This window comes from Melospiza melodia, chromosome 18 (genome assembly GCF_035770615.1).
Source record: "Melospiza melodia melodia isolate bMelMel2 chromosome 18, bMelMel2.pri, whole genome shotgun sequence".
Classification (NCBI taxonomy): Eukaryota; Metazoa; Chordata; class Aves; order Passeriformes; family Passerellidae; genus Melospiza; species Melospiza melodia.
In genome coordinates this window covers 1,906,762-1,924,511 of record NC_086211.1, presented here as the reverse complement: position 1 = coordinate 1,924,511, position 17,750 = coordinate 1,906,762, and the positions used below count along the sequence as shown (strand labels likewise).

The window sequence follows — 17,750 nt, the reverse complement described above, 5'->3', positions numbered from 1 at the left end:
TCCAAGGGGGGGGAGATCCCAAAAAGGGGGGGGATGCTCCCCTAAAAAGGGACATGGAGCCCCAAAAAGGTGGAGCGCTCCCCCTGCCCCTGTCTGAGCCCAGGTTGGAGGTAGGAGCGGTTTAATAACTAAGCTCGGCTCTAAGCTCCCCGCTCAGCTGCTCCAGGTTTAACTCCCAAGAAACTCCCAGGGATCCCAAGGAACAGCTCAGGGAGAGTCCTGACAGGCTCCAGCCCTTCAACTCCGCTCGGGAAGTTTTATCCCTTTGAATTCCTTGGAATTCCGTGAATTCTCTCAGGCTGGGCGTGCAGGGAAGGGTTGGAAATCTGGGAGTGGATGAGTTCCCGTCCCCTGGAATGTTTTCAGGAGTGCGAGCTCATTATCCAGCAGCACATTCCATTTGCAAATGCAGCTCCCGATGTTCTTCCCGGTTAATAACCGGGAATTGATTGGGAAGAGAGGTCAGGCGGCTTTCAAAGCACCCAGAGCTGAGCCTAATGCGGCTCCTAAAGAGCTGGGATGTAGCGACGATCCCAGGGTTTTATGGGATAGTCCCGGGTCGGGATGAACAGGGTGTGGCGATTTTAGTGTGAGATACAAAGGGAAAAGCCTCACAAGCAGGAGAGAGAGGAATGGAAAAGACCTCGAGGATGGAATCCCAAAAATTCATCAGGATGATCCAACCTGTCTGCGGGGCTGCTTGTGGGAATGCCGTGGAGATAGGAGGGATATGGGATGAAGGATTGGGATGAGGCACATGGGAAAATCCAAAAGGAATCACCAGGATCTTCTTCCAGTTGAATTCTGCTAGAATTCCTTCCCTGGGGTTGAATTCCCTCTGTTTCCTGCCCTTTTTGCCAATGTTTTCCATTAAAACCAGGGTGAGTTTGTGGGAATTCTGAAGGACGTGGGGTTTCCAGCTCACATGGGGGTCTCAGCCACTTTGTTTCCCAAGCTTTTGGGATTCTTGACTCTGGGAAAGAGAATTCCAGAATGATGATGAGGATCCTTGCTCTGGCCACATCCCTGGAATTGTTCAAGGATAGGGCTTGGAGCATCTTGGAATAGTGGAAGGTGTCCATGTGGAAAAAAAATCAACTTTGATTCCAACTCCATGGAATTAACCCTGGAACAAACAGAGCAAGATCTGCCCTGATCCCCCCAATTCCTTGTGGGATCCTCAGGAATTATGGGAGGGAATAAATCCTCATGCCAGGAAAGGGATGGATTTGGGGATGGATCCAGCATTCTCGGAAGCATCCCACTGCTGGGAATTTTACTGCCTGCCTTTGGGATGGGGTTGAGGCACCTCCTGGCCCCTCTTTCTCCCCATTCCCATTTGACTCCACCTCCTGTTTCCCTCTAGAAGTCATTATCCCAAATGGGAGAATTCCAGAGTGGGAAACTCCAGAAGAGCTCCACCAACTCCCAACCACATCTTCCATCTGGAATTTAGGATTTGTCCTGATTAGCTGGGAGAAAAGTGTGGAATCTCCAGTACAATCCCTGCTTTGCACCTTTCCTTTCCTCTTCCTTTCCCCTTGATGGTACCAAATCCCAAATCCGAGGGAACAAAATCATTGGAATTGCTGCTAATTCCTGAAATTAACTATCCAGGATGCTGATGGAGAGCTGGATGTGTTGGAGGAGTTCATCCAGCCAGGGATCCATCAAGAAAATGTTATGATTAATAAATTCAGGATGTTTTAGGAGGAAACATCGAATTTGGGATCTGTGGATCCTCCCAATCCCTTTTCCATCCCAAAAATTGATTGGCTTTTCCCTTCCAGCCTCAAAGTCAAATCCAAGATCAGGGAGTGCATCCAGAGGGGAATTTGCATCCCTGCTAAAGTTTGGGATGGAGCAGGGAATGTTCCAGCTGAGGATGGACCAGGAAGGACAAACCACATTCCAAAAGTGCCAGGGAACAACAGTCAGGACTTGCTCCTGCTCTGAGAGTCTCATCCAGCTCTTTCCATGTTTTTTTTATGGATCACTCCTGGCTCCTTTAACGCTTAAAGTTTAATGTTTTATTGGGATTTATGACATTCCCACCCAGCCTGGGAGGGAACAGCTGGGGATTGATGATCCTTAATCACACCCCAAACTCCTGGAAGTTCTGAGGGGTCTCAGATCCCAGGGAAGAAGCATCCAGGGATTTCTGATCCATAACCACATCCCAAAGCCCTGGAAGTTCTGGTGGATCCCAGATCTCATTCCCGGCCCTCTCCAACCTCGCTTCCTGCCTCCATTTGTCCTCTTGGAAAAGGGGTTTGGGAAGAGCTGGGATCAGGATCACATCTCCATCGATTGTGTGCCCTCTGCTGGCAGCCTCTTTTCCAGGGAAAAACGGGAAAATCCCTCTGGGAAGGATTTGGGGCTGCCCTTCAAATATGGGAAAATCCTTGGATAGGATCTGATCCTCACGGGAATTTCCTTCTGCTCTTCCAGGAGCAGGGAACGAGCTCCTGGATTTCCTTTGGGGTCGGTTGGATCCTGCAGGAGCTCCTGAATCCCTGGAATTCTCTGCTTCCAAGAGCCCTCAGTGTCACCCTATCCCTGAAATAAATGAGGGAAAAGCAGAAATTTATGGGATTTATCCTGGCTGATATCCAAGATCAGCGGGAGCGCCACGGCAGGAATTCCCTGTTTTCCAGAGAAACTGGGATGCCCAATCCCTGGAAAAATCCCAGGCTGGGTTGGATGGGATTTGGAGCAACCTGGGATTTGGAATGGGATCAGCTTTATCCCTTTTCCACCCAAACCATTCTGGGATTTTGTAAAACATGGAAAAAACAGGAGAGGAAAATTTGAAGGCAATACTGGTGTTTTCCAGAAAATCCATATTTAAGGGAATTTTGGATATTGGGAATAACCAGAATCAACCCACCTGCACTTCCTAAATGTTTCCTACAAAGTTCTTTCCCTCATCCAAACTTTGCATTCCCAAAATTCAGGTCGGCACCTCCAGTTCCCAGGATTCCACTTCCAAGCTGTGATTATTTTTTGGGAAGATCAGCACTTCTCCAATTGGAATTTTCAGCCCAGAATGAGGTCAGGGAACCTTTGGGCCAGGTTAAAAACCTTGGAAAAGTTGGAGTTTATTCCTGATAATCCTCAGGGATGAGTTCAGGGAGGAATTCACCTCCTTGGGCCAGGGGGGAATAAAGTAATTTAATTTCTCTTTGTTATCTGGGAGATTCCTTGGCCTCTTGGCCTGGATGTTCATTTTTTGGGGATAACAAGGAAGGAATGAAGCCAGAAAAAAAGGAAATAATCTTTTCCACAGATAATTGGGATGATTCCTTATCTGGCCTCTAAAACCCAGGAGCAGGAGGGGTCAAATGAGCCCAAATGATTTGGTGATCCTGAAAAATGAGGTGAGAACTCCAGAAGCTCCGCTCTTGGCCAAATTATCCTGGTTTTTTGGGGTAGGAATGAGGAGAAGCAGCCCCAGCTCTGAGGGCCCCTGGAATTCCTGGTGCAGAGGGGCTGCAGAGCTGGGAATTCCCTCACAAATCCACAAAAAGCCAGGAAAACCAGGAGCCTCCAGCCCACGTGGGGATGAAATCCCAGCTGATCCCAACTCCAGAAGACAAAACTTCTCCTGTTCCAGAGCTTTCCCTGGGTGCTCCTGACCCTGAGGGAAGGACACCCCGGAAGATCTGAGCTCATCCCAGCAAATCCAGCTGGAAGATTCCAGAAAACTCCCCCTGGAGCATCTCCCATCCCTGCAGCTCTCACCAGAGAGCTCCGGCCTAAAATATTCATGGGAGGTCTCTAAAAGCCCGGCTTAGCCTCTAAAAGCCTGGTTTAGCCTCTAAGGCTTGGCTTTGTCTCTAAAGGCCTGGCTTTGTAAAGCCGGCCCTGTCTCTAAGGGCCCGGGGTTGGCTCTAAAAGCCCGGCTTTGTAAAGCCCAGCTTTGGCTCTAAAAGCCTGGATAAGAACAGATCTTTGGGAATGATCCAGAGGCTGAAAGGAGCCTCCCCAGAGGGACTTTAGCCCGGGAAAAGCAGGATAATGGGGTTAATGTGGGATTGAGAAAGGCAGCAATGAGCTCCCTCCAGGGCCTGGGAGTTCTTCCCATTCCCATCCCACATTTCAAGGACAATTCTGGAATTTTCCTTTTATCTCCTTTGCTTTCCTCCTGTTCTCAATGTCCAGCCTGGTTTCCATCCCAGATTTCCTTGGAAACAGCATTTTCCGTGATTTTCCCTAAAATCCCAGCATTCCCAAAGAATCCATGGCTGCCTCATCCCAGGGATGTTCAAGGCCAGGCTGGAGCTTGGAGCAGCCTGGAACTGTGGGAGGTGTTGGGATGGAACTGAGCTTTCCAGCCCAAACCATTCCCTAATTCCATGATTCCAGAGGCTCAGGATTGCCCTGCAGCGGGGTTTTCATTCCAGCAGGATCCCCAGGGAAAGCTTCCCAAGATTCCGGGCTGTCCATGGGGTTCATTCCTGGTTCATTCCTGGTTTATTTCCTGTTTAAAGTGGATTTTGGGGATATTTTGGCTCCAATAAATCAATCTGGTGTATCCCAAAGAGAAAAGGAATAACAAAACTCCCAATCCAGTTTTATCATTACTCCTGTTTTATGGCTAAATCCATGGATTTCTTTTGGAATTCTCTCCTTGGAGAGAATTCCCAAATTTGCCCAGCCCAGAGCTGCCAGTGGAGTTTGGGAATCACCCCCAACAATCCAGATTAATTTGACTTTTTGAGGATTAGTTATGGAATATTTTTGTCAATTCCCATTCCCACTCATCCCACTTCATCCCAGAAAACCCCTTCCCATTTTCTCCCACAATTCCAACCCTTCAGGATCCACAACAGCTCCAACTTGGGAATTTTCCCTTTTTTTACTCTTTTAAATTGGAATTTCCAGCTGCATTCCTGATTTTCCTCTTCCATGGGCTTTGCTGCTGGAAGGGAATCCCTGCTCCACTCAGGAATTCCTGAATTCCCACCTCGGGGCAGGAATTCCTGTTGCCCATAGCAACCTCTCATTGCCATGGAAAATCCTCCCTAAAATTCCTTTTCCCTCCCAAATCCAGCAATTCTGTATTTTTCCCAAGAAGAAAATCAGGATTTTTATGGATTTTTTACCTCCAAGCTCCTCTTATTCCCCTTTTTTCCTTAATTTTCTTTCATTTATCTCCTAAAATTCCTTTAATTTCCAACGAGCTCCTTGTGCCACTGATTATCCCACAGCAAAATGATTCCAAACCCTCTGGAATCTTGGAAAATCACCTGGAAGTGTCTGAACTGGGAGCGGCTCCCTGGAATTGTGCTCCACTGCCAAATATTCCTATTTATCCATGCATTCCATGCAGGAAAAATACAGGTGCTGGAGGGGTTCCCTCAGGATTCCCTCCCTGGGTTTTTCCCGTTTTTTTTTTAAGGAATGCTGACTCGAAACTCGTGGAGTGTGAAATCCTGGCTGGGCGTTTCCATGGGAACCAGGCGGGTTTTCCTGCCGAGGATTCCCGCTGACCTCACTCCCGCTGGAATCTCCCGCTCCCGCTTTTCCCTCGCTTTCAATTCCCGGTGTTTCACTCTCCTGGATTTTCCTCTTTCCATTCCAAGGATGAGAATTCCCGGCATTAAAAAAGTGGGATAAAACAACCTTAAGCTGGTTTTTCCCAGGAAAATCCCCTCAGCTGGGTGGGAATGACTGAATTGTCCAGGAAAGATGAAAAGGGAATATTCCCAAGGGTATGGAATGATGGGAAAAGGGGGAATAGCTTCCAACTGCCAGAGGGCAGGGATAAATGGGATATTGGGAAGGAATTATTCCATCCTGTCTGGGATGGAATTCCCAGAGAAGCTGTGGAATTCCTGGATCCCTGGAAGTGTCCAAGGAAAGGTTGGATGAGGATTGGGATAATGGGAAGCATTGGGGTTGGAATGGGATGAGCTTGAAGATCCCAATCCAAACCATTCCAGGAGCAATCCAGGATCATCCTGGCCTGACCATTCCAGAGTCAATCCCACAAAAAGGGGGGATTTTAGGATTAAAGAAAGATGGAAATGGGATAAATGTTCCATCCTGGGAACGATCCAAGCAGCAGGAGCCTCCAGGTTCCTCCTGGAATGGGAAAGCTCCTCTTGCACTTCAGATTATCCCAGCAGAAAAAGAATTCCTCTTTCTTTCCCATAAAAATGTTTTCTAGGCTGGGATGGAAGAATTCCAGTGTCCCCATCCATGTCAGGGCTGCAATGGGATCCTCCATAAAATCCCATTAATCCAAACAAATTCCGTGAAGGAAATTCCCTTCTCCCACTTTTCCAGCAGTGCTTTCCCTTCCTCCAGCAGGAACAAAGGCATCAAAACCTCCTGCAGGAAAAGCCATCCCGAAAAGTCATGGAAAGGGCACATAAATAAGGGATGAGCCAGGAGGAGGCAGAAATGCGGGAAGAGCGGCAGAGCCTCATTATCCCAGATCCCAAAATTCCTCAGGAGACTCCAGCGGAGCTGAGCCAGTGAATATTTTATAGGGAAGCCCCTTCCTGCTTTTCCGTGTGGCCTCTCCCGAAAGAGCGATTTGCTTTGGAAAACAAAGAATGTTCCATGAGTGGAAAACAAGGGATGCTCCCTGTGTGGAAAACAAGGAATGTTCCCTGAGTGGGAAAACAAGGAATGTTCCCTGAATGGGAAAACAAGGAATGCTCCCTGAGTGGAAAACAAGGAATGCCACAAAACTCTGGGCACAGCGCTGGGATCAGAGCCAGCAACACCTGGAATATTCAAAACCCCTCCTTCCTTCCCCAAATCCCAGCACATCCGACTTTTCCCTTTATCCCGGAGAATCCCCTGCTCCAAACGCCGGGAATAAAATCCCTGTGCTCGAATCCCCCTCCAGCCAGGATAAAAATCCCTCCCTGTGGCACAGGCACATTCCCTAATCCCAAAATTCCCTTGGATGTGCCCCCGGCTGGCTCCTCCCGTCCCCCACACCGGGAGCAGGCAGCCGGGGATGTTGGGATTGGGATCGCTCCAGGTTTTTATCCCTGCTCCAGACGGGGAATTGGAGCTGCGTGGGCGAGCGGCTCCTGCACGGCGGCAGCGCCGCAGGCACATGGAGGAATGTGTGCCGGGAAAAGGGGAATGGATGGGGGAACACCGGGAATGGGGGACACCGGGAATGGGGTTCACTTGCGTCCCTCTCCCCTCCACAGGAGGTCCATCCATCCCTGATCCTTTTATTAGGCTGGAAAACTGGGAAAGATGGGAGGGGCGGGCTCTTTTCCTTTTCTTTGAGCTGTCCCAGGCATGATTTTTGCACCCTCATCCACCCTTCTCAAATTGCTGCCAGCATCCTAAAAAATCCTCAATCCCTCTTTTCCATGAAGGAGTTAAATAAGTTACATCAGCACTTCCCTACACAGTAAACCCTGGAAATTTCTCTATCCCTCTTTTCTGTGAAGGAGCTAAATAAATTACATCAGCACTTCTCTGTACAGTAAATCCCAAAAATTCTGGCAGATCCCATTTATCCTCTGAAATGATCCTAAACCCAGAACAGACCTGGGATTATTTGCATTCCAGGGATTATTCCAAGAGCTAATCAGCTCCAGAGCATGGGGAGGATTGGGAGCAAACAGGATTGGAGGCTGGAATTCTCCCAGGGCTGTTGTAATCCAGCAGGGATATCCATAATTCAGTAGGGATATCCATAATCCTTCCCAAAATTGCCCTCAAAGCTCTGAGGTGCTGGGAGAAGCTGCAATCTGAGCAATAATTCCCTCCAAATCCTGCTTTTGGAGGGAAAACATTCCGGGTTTTCCAAAATGGGAGTGATTCCCCTCTGCAGGAATGGGGAGAGGTGCTTTTAAAATCCACCTGGAGTGTGGGATTCCCTGTGGAAATCTGGGAATTTTGCCCACACCTGCCGGGTTCATCCTGAAGTTCTGCCAGCTGGAAAAAGCACCTTTCCCAAGGCAGAGAATTCCACAAATCTCATCAAGATCCACATCTCCTGCAGGAGAGCCAAACTTCCCTTCCCTTCCTCCTTTATTCCCCTTTCTTTTCCCTTTTCCCCAACAGGACCAGAGTCACAGCAAAGGCCTCAACAATGAATATTTGGGAATAAAAGCAGAACAAAGAGCACAAATGTGTTAACCGAGCAGCCTAAAACCAGGGGGGCTCTCTGGAATCTTCCAGGGGAAACCAGAGGGGTTGAAACTGCGATGAAATCCTGTCACCCCTGCGCCTCCTTTTTTCCTAGGCTAAACAACCCCAGCTCCCTCAGCCATCCTTCTAAACATTGGTGTTCCAAGCCCTTCATCATGTTGCTCTCCTCTGGATAAGTTTAATGTTGACGTCCTTCCTATGGTTCCATGAGGGCCGCCCTGGCCACCATGACACCTCCCTCAGGCGCCTTCCCGCCTTTTCCTGTCACCATGGCAACGAGCCACCCTCACCATGGCCATCCTTGGGCTCTTGGAAAGGGCAAGGGCCAGACCCTCAGCCCACGGGGGAGAAAAAGGCTCTGAACTGCCCACCCTGGCACATAAACCCTGCTTCCCGCACAAGGTTCTTGTGGAGGACTCCAGAAAGATGAGCAGCCTCTGGCGTCGCCATATTGCGCGTACCTAAAGCTGCCTGGGAGAAGGAATTTTAGGTCAGCTCTGCTGGCACAATCCCTCCTGGCACAGGGCAAGGACTTTGCATGCCGAGGCTTTGCTGCAGCCAAGGAAAGCTCCTGGCACAGGGTCACCTTTGCTGCTCAGCCAGACACCCCAAGTGCCCCAGCCACAGGAAATTGCCGGATCCGGGTGGTGCCGGTGCTGGCAAATGCCAGACCTGGGCGGTGCAGGCGCCGGCAATTTGCTGGATGTGGAGTCCTGGCACCGCAAATTACCAGAGCTGGGCGGTGCCGGGAAATTGTCAGATTTTGCCTTTCCATGCCAGCAAATTGTTGGACTTGGGCTGTGCTGGCACCGAGAAATTTCTGGATCTGGGCTCTGGCGGTGGCAGCAAACACCAGATTCCAGGCTCCAGGTGTTGCTAAGCACCGGATCTGAACCCCTCCTTTCCTTCCTGGAACGAGGTGCCCTCACCCTCCCGAAATCCCCGGCATTTCCCCTCAGCCCTCCGCAGCTCGCGGTCCTCATTCACCGCGGCCTTCCCGATTTAACTGCAACCGCCTTCCCGTTACCACGGCAACGAGCCGCGTGGGGGCGGGCACAGAGAGCACATTCACCAATCAGCGGCGCGCTCTGTGCGGATAATCCCTCTGATTGGTCTATACTGCTGTCCATCAAGCAGCGGGCCCGCCCAGTCGTTGGTTGCCGCGGTGAGGCGAGGACGCTCGGGCGGGAGCGGCGAGCGCCGGAGGCTCCGCCATGGCGCAGCCCGACGAGCCGCACCCGCCGGTCGTTCCCTCCTGCCCGCTGCCCAGCAAGACCTGCGATGTGGTCCCCACCGAGAGGCCGCGCTCCTGCTGCGGCATGGCCCTGGCCGGCCTGCGCACCGCCAAATACCACCTGCCCGAGTGGCACCGCCGCAACGCGGGCGTCTGCTTCGAGGCGTACACGACGGGCGAGCAGGCGGAGCGCGGCCGCGGCGAGGCCAAGCACCTGATGAAGCATGCGGCCGCCAGCGCGCAGCGAGCCCAGGGCTACTCCAAGGCCACGCTGGGCCAGCGGCTGCAGGACCTCCAGTTCTGGAGGGTGGAGCTGCAGAAGGAGATCATGGAGCTGGACGCCGAGACCAACATGCTGGTGGCCCAGAAGCTGCGGCTGGAGCGGGCGCTCGATGCCACCGAGGTGCCCTACTCGGTTGTCATCGATAACCTGGAGTGCCGGGAGCGGCGGCAGCCCCCGGACCTGGTGATCGATGAGGTGGAGAAGCAGCTGATGAAGGTGAGCGGCACCCGGCTTGGTGACAGCCCCGGCGCTGCTGCTCTGGTGGTAATAGGGGGAAATAATTCTAATAATCTCGCAATAAGGGACAATAATTCTAATAATCTCGCAATAAGGGACAATAATTCTAATAATCTCGCATGGCTTAACCTCTTCAGTACTATTCTGCTTAGCCAACACCAACTATGAATGAACTCGCAGCCGAATCCTCCTACTTACACGAGGCCTTCAGCCCCTTCTGTCACTCATAGCCACCTGATGACTCCTCGCTAACCTGACAAACAACAAACCTCATAGTAGAACAAACGATTGTGATCACACTTTTCAACTGATGTGCCTTCAAAATTGTCCTAACAGGAGCCACAATCCTGCTTACTGCCTCATACACCCTATACATGCTCGCAATGACACAACCAGGCACTCTCCCATCCCGTGTTACATCAGTCCAAAACTCCACACGAGAACATCTTCTCACAGCCCTACATCTAATCCCCATAATGCTCCTAATCCTCAAACCTGAACTAATCTCTGGTATCCCCACATGCAAGTATAGTTTCAACCAAAACATTCGACCGTGACTCTAAAAATAGAAGTTAAACCCTTCTTACAGTGCTGAAATGAGGAGCAGCAGTGAGGAGGTGAAGCTGAGGATGCTGGAAGTGTCTCCTGTGAGTCGGGGTCTGGTGCTCCTTCCTGTGCTCCAGGTGTCACTCCAAGGAATTTTTTGAGTCCTTGCTGTGATTTAATCACTTTGGGAAGTGATTAAATCACTTTGGGAAGTGTGGCTGGAGGAGAGCAGCTCACTCCCTCAGCCCAGACCCCAACAAAACCAACCCAGAGCTTTCCTGCACCAACACAAAAATCCTATTCTGACATAAATTCCTTCTCTACCCACCTTGAAACACCCTCCTTTCTGCAGGTTACACTTTAAAACTCCACAATCCAGAAGTTCAGGAACCCTGGGATATTCCTTGGCTGTTCCCATGCTCAAATTGACCAAATTTTGGCAGTTTCTGTCATTAATTCTCCCCGAGTTTTGCCAAGGTGATGATCCAACCCTGTCACTGAGATTCCTTTCAAATTCCAGTGTCATTCTTGTGCTGGGTGTTACAAAAAACACATTTTCCATTCTGGAATTACACCTATTCCAATATCCCGTAAATTAATTAATGATTATTCACCTGCAGCCTCCAATCAGAGTCAGTTACCAGAGGATTAATATTCAAAAAATAAGGATCAGACTGAAATGTGTAAACCTGGTGGGGTTTTGGGGATTATCCTGAGAAGAACCAGGAATTTCTTGATCCCTGTGGATCCTTCCCAACTCAGGATATTCTAGCATTCCACATAGAAGGCATGATAGGATTTAGGAATATTTTGAATGGGAATTGGGTGTAATTTCTGATTTATAATCAATATTTAAGAGATTTTCCAGTCAAAAATATAAACAGGGAAGAGTAGATGTAGGATATTTCCATGTGGGAGTTGTTACAATTTCTAGGTTGGAAAAGACTTTAAAACTCTTCAAGTCCATGGTTCCAGGCATGGGGAAATTCCCTGATTTTTCCCCATCTCAAAACTGAGCAGGGAATTAATTTATTCCATTTAATCTGATGGCATCATGGAATCCTGGAATGGTTTTGGATGGATAGGACCTTAAAAATCATCAATTCCCACCCCTTCCCACTATTCCCACCCTCTCCCATTATCCCAGGTTGCTCCAAGCCCCTTCCAGCCTGGCCTTGGACATTCCAGGGATGGAGCAGCCACAGCTTCTCTGGGAATCTGTGCCAGGGAAGAATTCCTTCCATAACATTCAGACTTTTTCATGAAATCCACAAAATTTTGAAATATTCCAGGTTTTTCAGCCCCCATAGGTTTAGAGCTGAGTTCCCTCAGGATCTGGTGACTCCAAAATTCCAAGTTTTACCCTAATAAAGTGAGAGTAGATAGGGAAATGTAAGGATTTATTCCCAAGTTGCTCCTCAGGATGGTGTTTCCTGCTCTGGATCCATGGAATTCTCCCTGTTTTTCTTTAGGAAGCCGATCTGATCCGGGATATCCGGGATCTTCTGAAAAGAACCATCATCCAAGCTGCCACCCAGATAAGGTAAAACATTTCCCAGGATTCTTCAGCCAAATAATTCCTGGGATAAAGGTGGACACAGATCTCAGCCAGGCCAGGCTTAGGAGCTGAGGGAATTCCATGCAAACCCAGATTTTCAGGTAGATATAGATTTTCCTGCTCTCCACAACTGTGTTGGATTTGTTTTCCAACACTTAATTCCAGTGCTATAAAAATATTCTCTGGATATCTTCTTGGAGAAATCTTTGTATTATTAAAGGGATTTTTGGGATCAAAGGAATTTTTTTGCCACCAGAGGTCAGTGTGGACTTTAAATCTGGAATTTCTGTGCCAGGCCAGGTATTCCTTGCCATTCCAAAGGATTTTTTTCCTTGGAATTTCTAACAAACCCTTTGGAAAGTTGTTATTGTATCCTAAATTCCATCAATATAAAGGAATCATGCTTGAAACTTCATATTTTAGTTTAAAAAATCCTTCAATCTGCTCCTGTTCTACCTGATAGAAGAAATATTTGTCTTTAAAAATGGCTGTAAATGCCAATTAAGATAAAGTTGCTCTGTTGTATTAATTAGAGCATGAGAGGAGCCTAATGAGGTTAATTTGGGGGTTTTAATTGTTTTAAGATAATTTTAGCCCAGTTTTAGCCCCATTTTATTCCAAGTTTAGTCCCATTTTATTTCTCTTTTCCAAGAGAATTCCCAATTCCTTGGCTGAGAGTGACACCTGCTGTTATCAACTGATAACAACCCACAGGCTTTTGTAATTAGAATCATTATAATTATAATTAACTGAACAATATGTGACTCTAATTAACAAAAAAGCAGCAATTTTAATCTGAATATCATTAAAGGTTATCCAGTTCCATGGGCAGGGACCTTCCACAATCCCAGAGTTCTCCAACCTTGGACATTTCAGGGATCCAGAGGCAGCCACAGCTTCTCTGGGAATTCTATTGCAGGGCCTCCCCACTCTCACAATGGAATTTTTCCCCAAAATTCCATCTCAATCAGACTCCTCTTCCAGGCACCCTCACACTGGAATTTTTTCCCAAAATCCCATCTCAGTCAGGCTCCTCTTCCAGGAGATGGAGCTGTCAAGGGAGAGTTTGGGATTTTCCAACCTGCAAGGAATGTCACGGTCTTGTTTCCCTGTAGAGCACAAAGGGTGGAGCTGTGCTTCCCAAAGAGGGCTGGGTTGGGAATTCTCTTGCTTCCAGCTGAGCTGTGATCCCAACTTTTGCAGATCCAACCGGATCCAGAAGGAGAACTGCGAGCTGGACTGGTCGGATAAGGTGGAGACGTACAACATCGACGACAAATGCATCGGCTACTGCACCGACAGCACCGACGTCCAGTTCCACCCCAGCTCCGTCAAGTTCGAGGAGAAGTGAGTAATTCCCAGGATCTCCTGGGACAGCACACCTGGAGTGCCCAATCCCAGCTGGGGGAAGAGCTTCGAGGCAGTGCCATGGTTTGAAGGGTCGTGCTGGATGTTCTGCGTGGATTATTTGGGTTGGAAATTCATCCGGTTCCAGTCCCAACACTTTACAGCATCCCAGGCTGCTCAAAACTCCATCCTTGGGTGCTTCCAAGGGATGGGACAGCCACAGCTTCTCTGGGAATTCTATTTCAGCCCCTCCCCACCCTCTCAGGGAATTCCTTCCCAATATCCCATCTCTCCATGTGAAGCCATCCCCTGTGTCCTATCCCTCCATCCCTTGTCCCCAGTCCAGCTCCCCTGGAGCCCCTTCAGGCTCTGGAAGGGGCTCTGAGCTCTCCCTGGAGCCTTCTCCTCTCCAGCCTGTCAAGATCCTGTTTTTTTTAATTTCCAACCTTTAAATCCTGGATATATTCCCAAGTTTATTTGCCATGACTGAACTGGACAAAAAATGTGTGTGAATGTTCTGACCAGCTTTAGCTCAAGATGGAGCACTTGGACTGAATTTATTTTAGGCCTTAGTTCCCTCTGAAGCCACAGGAGCAGGAGATTATTAATTTGGGGATTTTTTATTAATTTATTTGAGAACTTTTATTGATTTATTAGAAGTTTTTCTTAATTTATTCAAGTATTTTTATTAATTAATTCTAGGATTTTTAATGATTTCTTAAAATATTTTATTAATATGTCCAATATCTTTAATTAATTTATTTGAGGATTTTAACTGATTTATTCAAGGATTTTAACTGATTTATTCAAGTTTTTATTACTTTATTTGAGGATTTTTATTGATCTATTAAGGATTTTTCTTATTTTATTCAAGAATTGTTATTAATTTATTGAGGATTTTTTATCAATTTATTAGACTATTTTTCTTAATTTATTCAAGAATTTTTATTAATTTATGGGAGGATTTTTATTAACTTATTAAAGGATTTTTATTAATTTATTAGAATATTCTATTAATTTATCCAAGAATTTTTATTAATTTATTTGAGGATTTTTATTAACTCATTAAAGGATTAATCCTGTTCCTTATGGGAAATCCACACCCCAAGCAAGACCTGAACCAACCAAAAGCCAACCCCACTTTCCCAGCATTAGAACCTTTTTTAAGGTCAAAATTCCCAATTTACCCCATTCCTTGTTCTTCCAGCGCCTCCACACCGAAGTCCTGGGCCCAGTTCAGCCACGACAACATTTCCAGGGCAGAACAGGAAAAATTGGCGTCGGTGCAGCTCCGGTCCCTGATCAACAACATCATCCACGACGCGTCCGAGGACCTGCGCATGCAGCGGGCAGCGGTCAGCGAGGCCTTTGACAGCCACTGCAGGGAGCTGGACGATGCCAAACTGCGCCTGGAGAACCACCTGAAGCAGGTCAGGGGCACTTCATGGAGTTCTGGCGTCCTTAAACCAAAAAAAATTTGGTTTAATCCACACAGGAGTGAAGTATTTTTGTGTCAGATTAGGATGCGGGGAGAGGTTTTGGGGTTTTGTTGTGGTCTTGGTGGGTTTTGTTGGGATGGAGCTCAGTTAAACACCTTAATCCTGAATGAAGCACCTTAATCCTGAATTAAACTCTTTAAACCTGAATGAAACCCTTTAAACCTGAATTAAACCCTTTAAACCTGAATTAAACCCTAAAACTGACTGATCAGGCAGTTGAGCCAGGATTCCCAGATTTTTCTGGAATTGCAGTGAAGTCAATTTGGCAGTTGACTTCAGCCTCCTCCAACGTGGAGCAACTCCTTCTTTTGTGGATTTTACTGGATTTTATGTGGAATTCTGTGCTCTTTAAAAGTTATTTACTAGGGTTTTTTTTAATGAAGTCCTGCTCCTTCTTTAAAAACTTTGAGAGTAAATATTTTCCTCATCTCCGGACTGAAGTCATTGGAAATGTGGAGGAAATGTCACTCCTTATCTCCTGGTGGCAATTCCTGGGGTGGGAATGTGCTGTCATCCCACAGAACACATGGAAGAGGTTTTGAGGGAATATTTCCAGCTTCTTTTTAGACTGAAAATGGGATTTTCAGCATAATAATAATAATAAAGAGGTCAAAACCACCACAGTACTTTTATTTTTTTCTATGAGCAAGGGGTGGCTTTGGGCCTTTCCCCTTTCCAATATGGAACAGCTCCTTTTTCCTCTTTTAGCCATTGGCAAGTGTGGAAAAAGTAATAATTCCTTAGGATCTGGGAATGACAGCTGGATATCTCTATTTTTTGCATGTGTATCAATGGTTATGAAGGGAAGAATTACAGGATTTCCTGTCTTTTCCATTTTCTTTGGAAAACCAGGTATTCCCAAGCTGATCAGCATCTCTCCCTCAAAATAAATTGATTTTTTTCTTGAATTTCCAGTTAAAATTCACAATTCAAAGCACTCCACGGAGGTGGGATGTGTTTTCATCCCATGAGAGAGGTTTGGGATCTCTCCCATGGTTTTGGGACATGGGAGAAGCTGCAGAATATTTTCTGTTTTATTTAAAGTAAAGCTGTGCTTCTCAGTGTAATATTAAAAATAAACAGGTCAAACCCACCTTAATTTTTGTATTTAATCTTAAATAAAATAAAATTAATCGTATTATCATCTAAAATGAAAATTATTCTTGTTGTACTTAATTCCCCAGACTGGTGGTAAAAACTTTAACGCTTCACCATGAGCAGATATTTTTGGGGATGCTATTCATCATTGTTTGAAGATGTTTTTTCCTTGGATTTTCTCTCCAGATCCTGAAGGATATTGGGGATGAGGAGGCCAACATTGAGAACCTGAAAAAAGCCATCAGGGACAAGGAAGCTTTCCTGAAGGTGGCTCAGACCAGGCTCTACGACAGATCCTCCAGGCCCAACGTCGAGCTCTGCAGGGATGAGCCCCAGTTCAGGTCAGTAAATCAACTCCAATTTACACAATAAACTCCAACTTAGGTCATTAAGCAACTCCTCCAAGGCTCCTGTTCCATCCCAAAGTGATTTGGGGCCGTTTTTAAAATTTTTTTACCTCACAACTTTTAATTTTTTGCCTCACGACTTTTAATTTTTTTTACTTGAAGTCAGAAATTACTTTTCAATTCTGTAGTTGTTCTGTTTTATCTTTATCCCATATCCAATCTTGGATTTTTCTGAGGTTTTTTTCCTCATAAATTTTTGATTCTGTAGCTCTGTAGTCTTTATACCAAATCTTAACTTTTTGAGCAATTTCTCTGAGGTTTTTCCCTGATGAATTTTAGATTCTATAGTTGATCTTTATCCCCAATCCAATCTTGGATTTCTCTGAAGTTTTTTCCTGATAAATTTTTGATTCTGTAATTGATCTTTATCCCAAATCTTACCTTTTTGAGCAATTTTTCTGAGGCTTTTTCCTGATAAATTTTAAATTCCGTAGTTTATCCCAAATCAAATATTTTATTTTACTTTTCTGAGGTCTTTTCCTGATGAATTTTAGAATCTGTAGTTGCTCTTTACCCCATATCCAATCTCTTGCTCACCATCCCCTGATTTTTCATGGCTTAACCCAACTCCTTGCAGGTTGGTGAATGAAGTGGAGGGGCTCACAGTGTTCCTGGAGGCCCTGAAGAGAAAACTGATGGAGTCAGAGCAGAACCTGAAGAATTTGGAGGAGACCAGGATGAAGCTGGAGAAGGAGATTGCTGTGAAAGCCAACAGCATTTTTATTGACAGGCAGAAGTGCATGGGCTACCGAGTTCGCTACCCCGTGGACCTGGAGGTGGCGAGTTACCAACAGTGATTTCTGTACCCAGCCTGCAAAACCCAGGAGAAAAACTATTCCTTCTTTTCTGTTCAGCCATTGGCAAGTGTGGAAAAAAAAATATCTGTGAGCTTTCATATGAATAAATTGAGAAATTGTACATTGAAGTGTTGTGTTCACTCGGTTTTCTTCTACTTGGGATAAAATCCTTTTCCTTTTCCTTTTCCTTTTCCTTTTCCTTTTCCTTTTCCATTTCCTTTTCCATTTCATTTTCCTTTTTCTTTCCTGCTTAAAATCGATTTGTTCCATCTGCATTCTATCTATAGCATGTGTGCCTATTTTGGGGGATTTAATCCTAATAATTAAAAAGAAGTGAACATTTATTAGTAATAAAAAGGAATAAGAGTGGATATTTCTTAGGAATAATAAAAATATCCAGGTGGAAATAAAATATTTATAGCTTGAAATGAGTGCAATAAAACTGAGGAACACTCATTCAGCAAGGAATTTAGGCTGCTCAGACATTATTAATAAAAAACCCAAATTTTCCACACATTTTCCAGCTTTGATGACAATTTTCCCTCGGGAAAACTATTCCCAATCCATGGCACTTGCTGAGATGAATCCAAGAGTTTTTAATTCTAAAT

The 17,750-nt window shown here is 46.3% G+C and overlaps 1 protein-coding gene across 1 annotated transcript; it reads left to right on the top strand.

Annotated features, from left to right (window-relative positions):
* Positions 1-9,350: 9,350 nt before the first annotated feature.
* TEKT4 (tektin 4) lies at positions 9,351-17,230 on the top strand. The gene is made up of 6 exons (XM_063171584.1): positions 9,351-9,869; positions 11,909-11,979; positions 13,198-13,341; positions 14,549-14,771; positions 16,125-16,279; positions 16,923-17,230. The coding sequence occupies exons 1-6, from the start codon at positions 9,351-9,353 to the stop codon at positions 17,140-17,142; spliced, it is 1,332 nt and encodes a 443-aa protein (XP_063027654.1). The 3' UTR covers positions 17,143-17,230.
* Positions 17,231-17,750: the final 520 nt, after the last annotated feature.

Coding starts and splice junctions, on each gene's coding strand:
- TEKT4 (XM_063171584.1), top strand. CDS start 9,351: ATGGCGCAGCCCGACGAGCCGCACCCGCCGGTCGTTCCCTCCTGCCCG. Junction 11,980..13,197: donor CAAGCTGCCACCCAGATAAG/GTAAAACATTTC, acceptor CAACTTTTGCAG/ATCCAACCGGATCCAGAAGG. Junction 14,772..16,124: donor TGGAGAACCACCTGAAGCAG/GTCAGGGGCACT, acceptor TTTTCTCTCCAG/ATCCTGAAGGATATTGGGGA.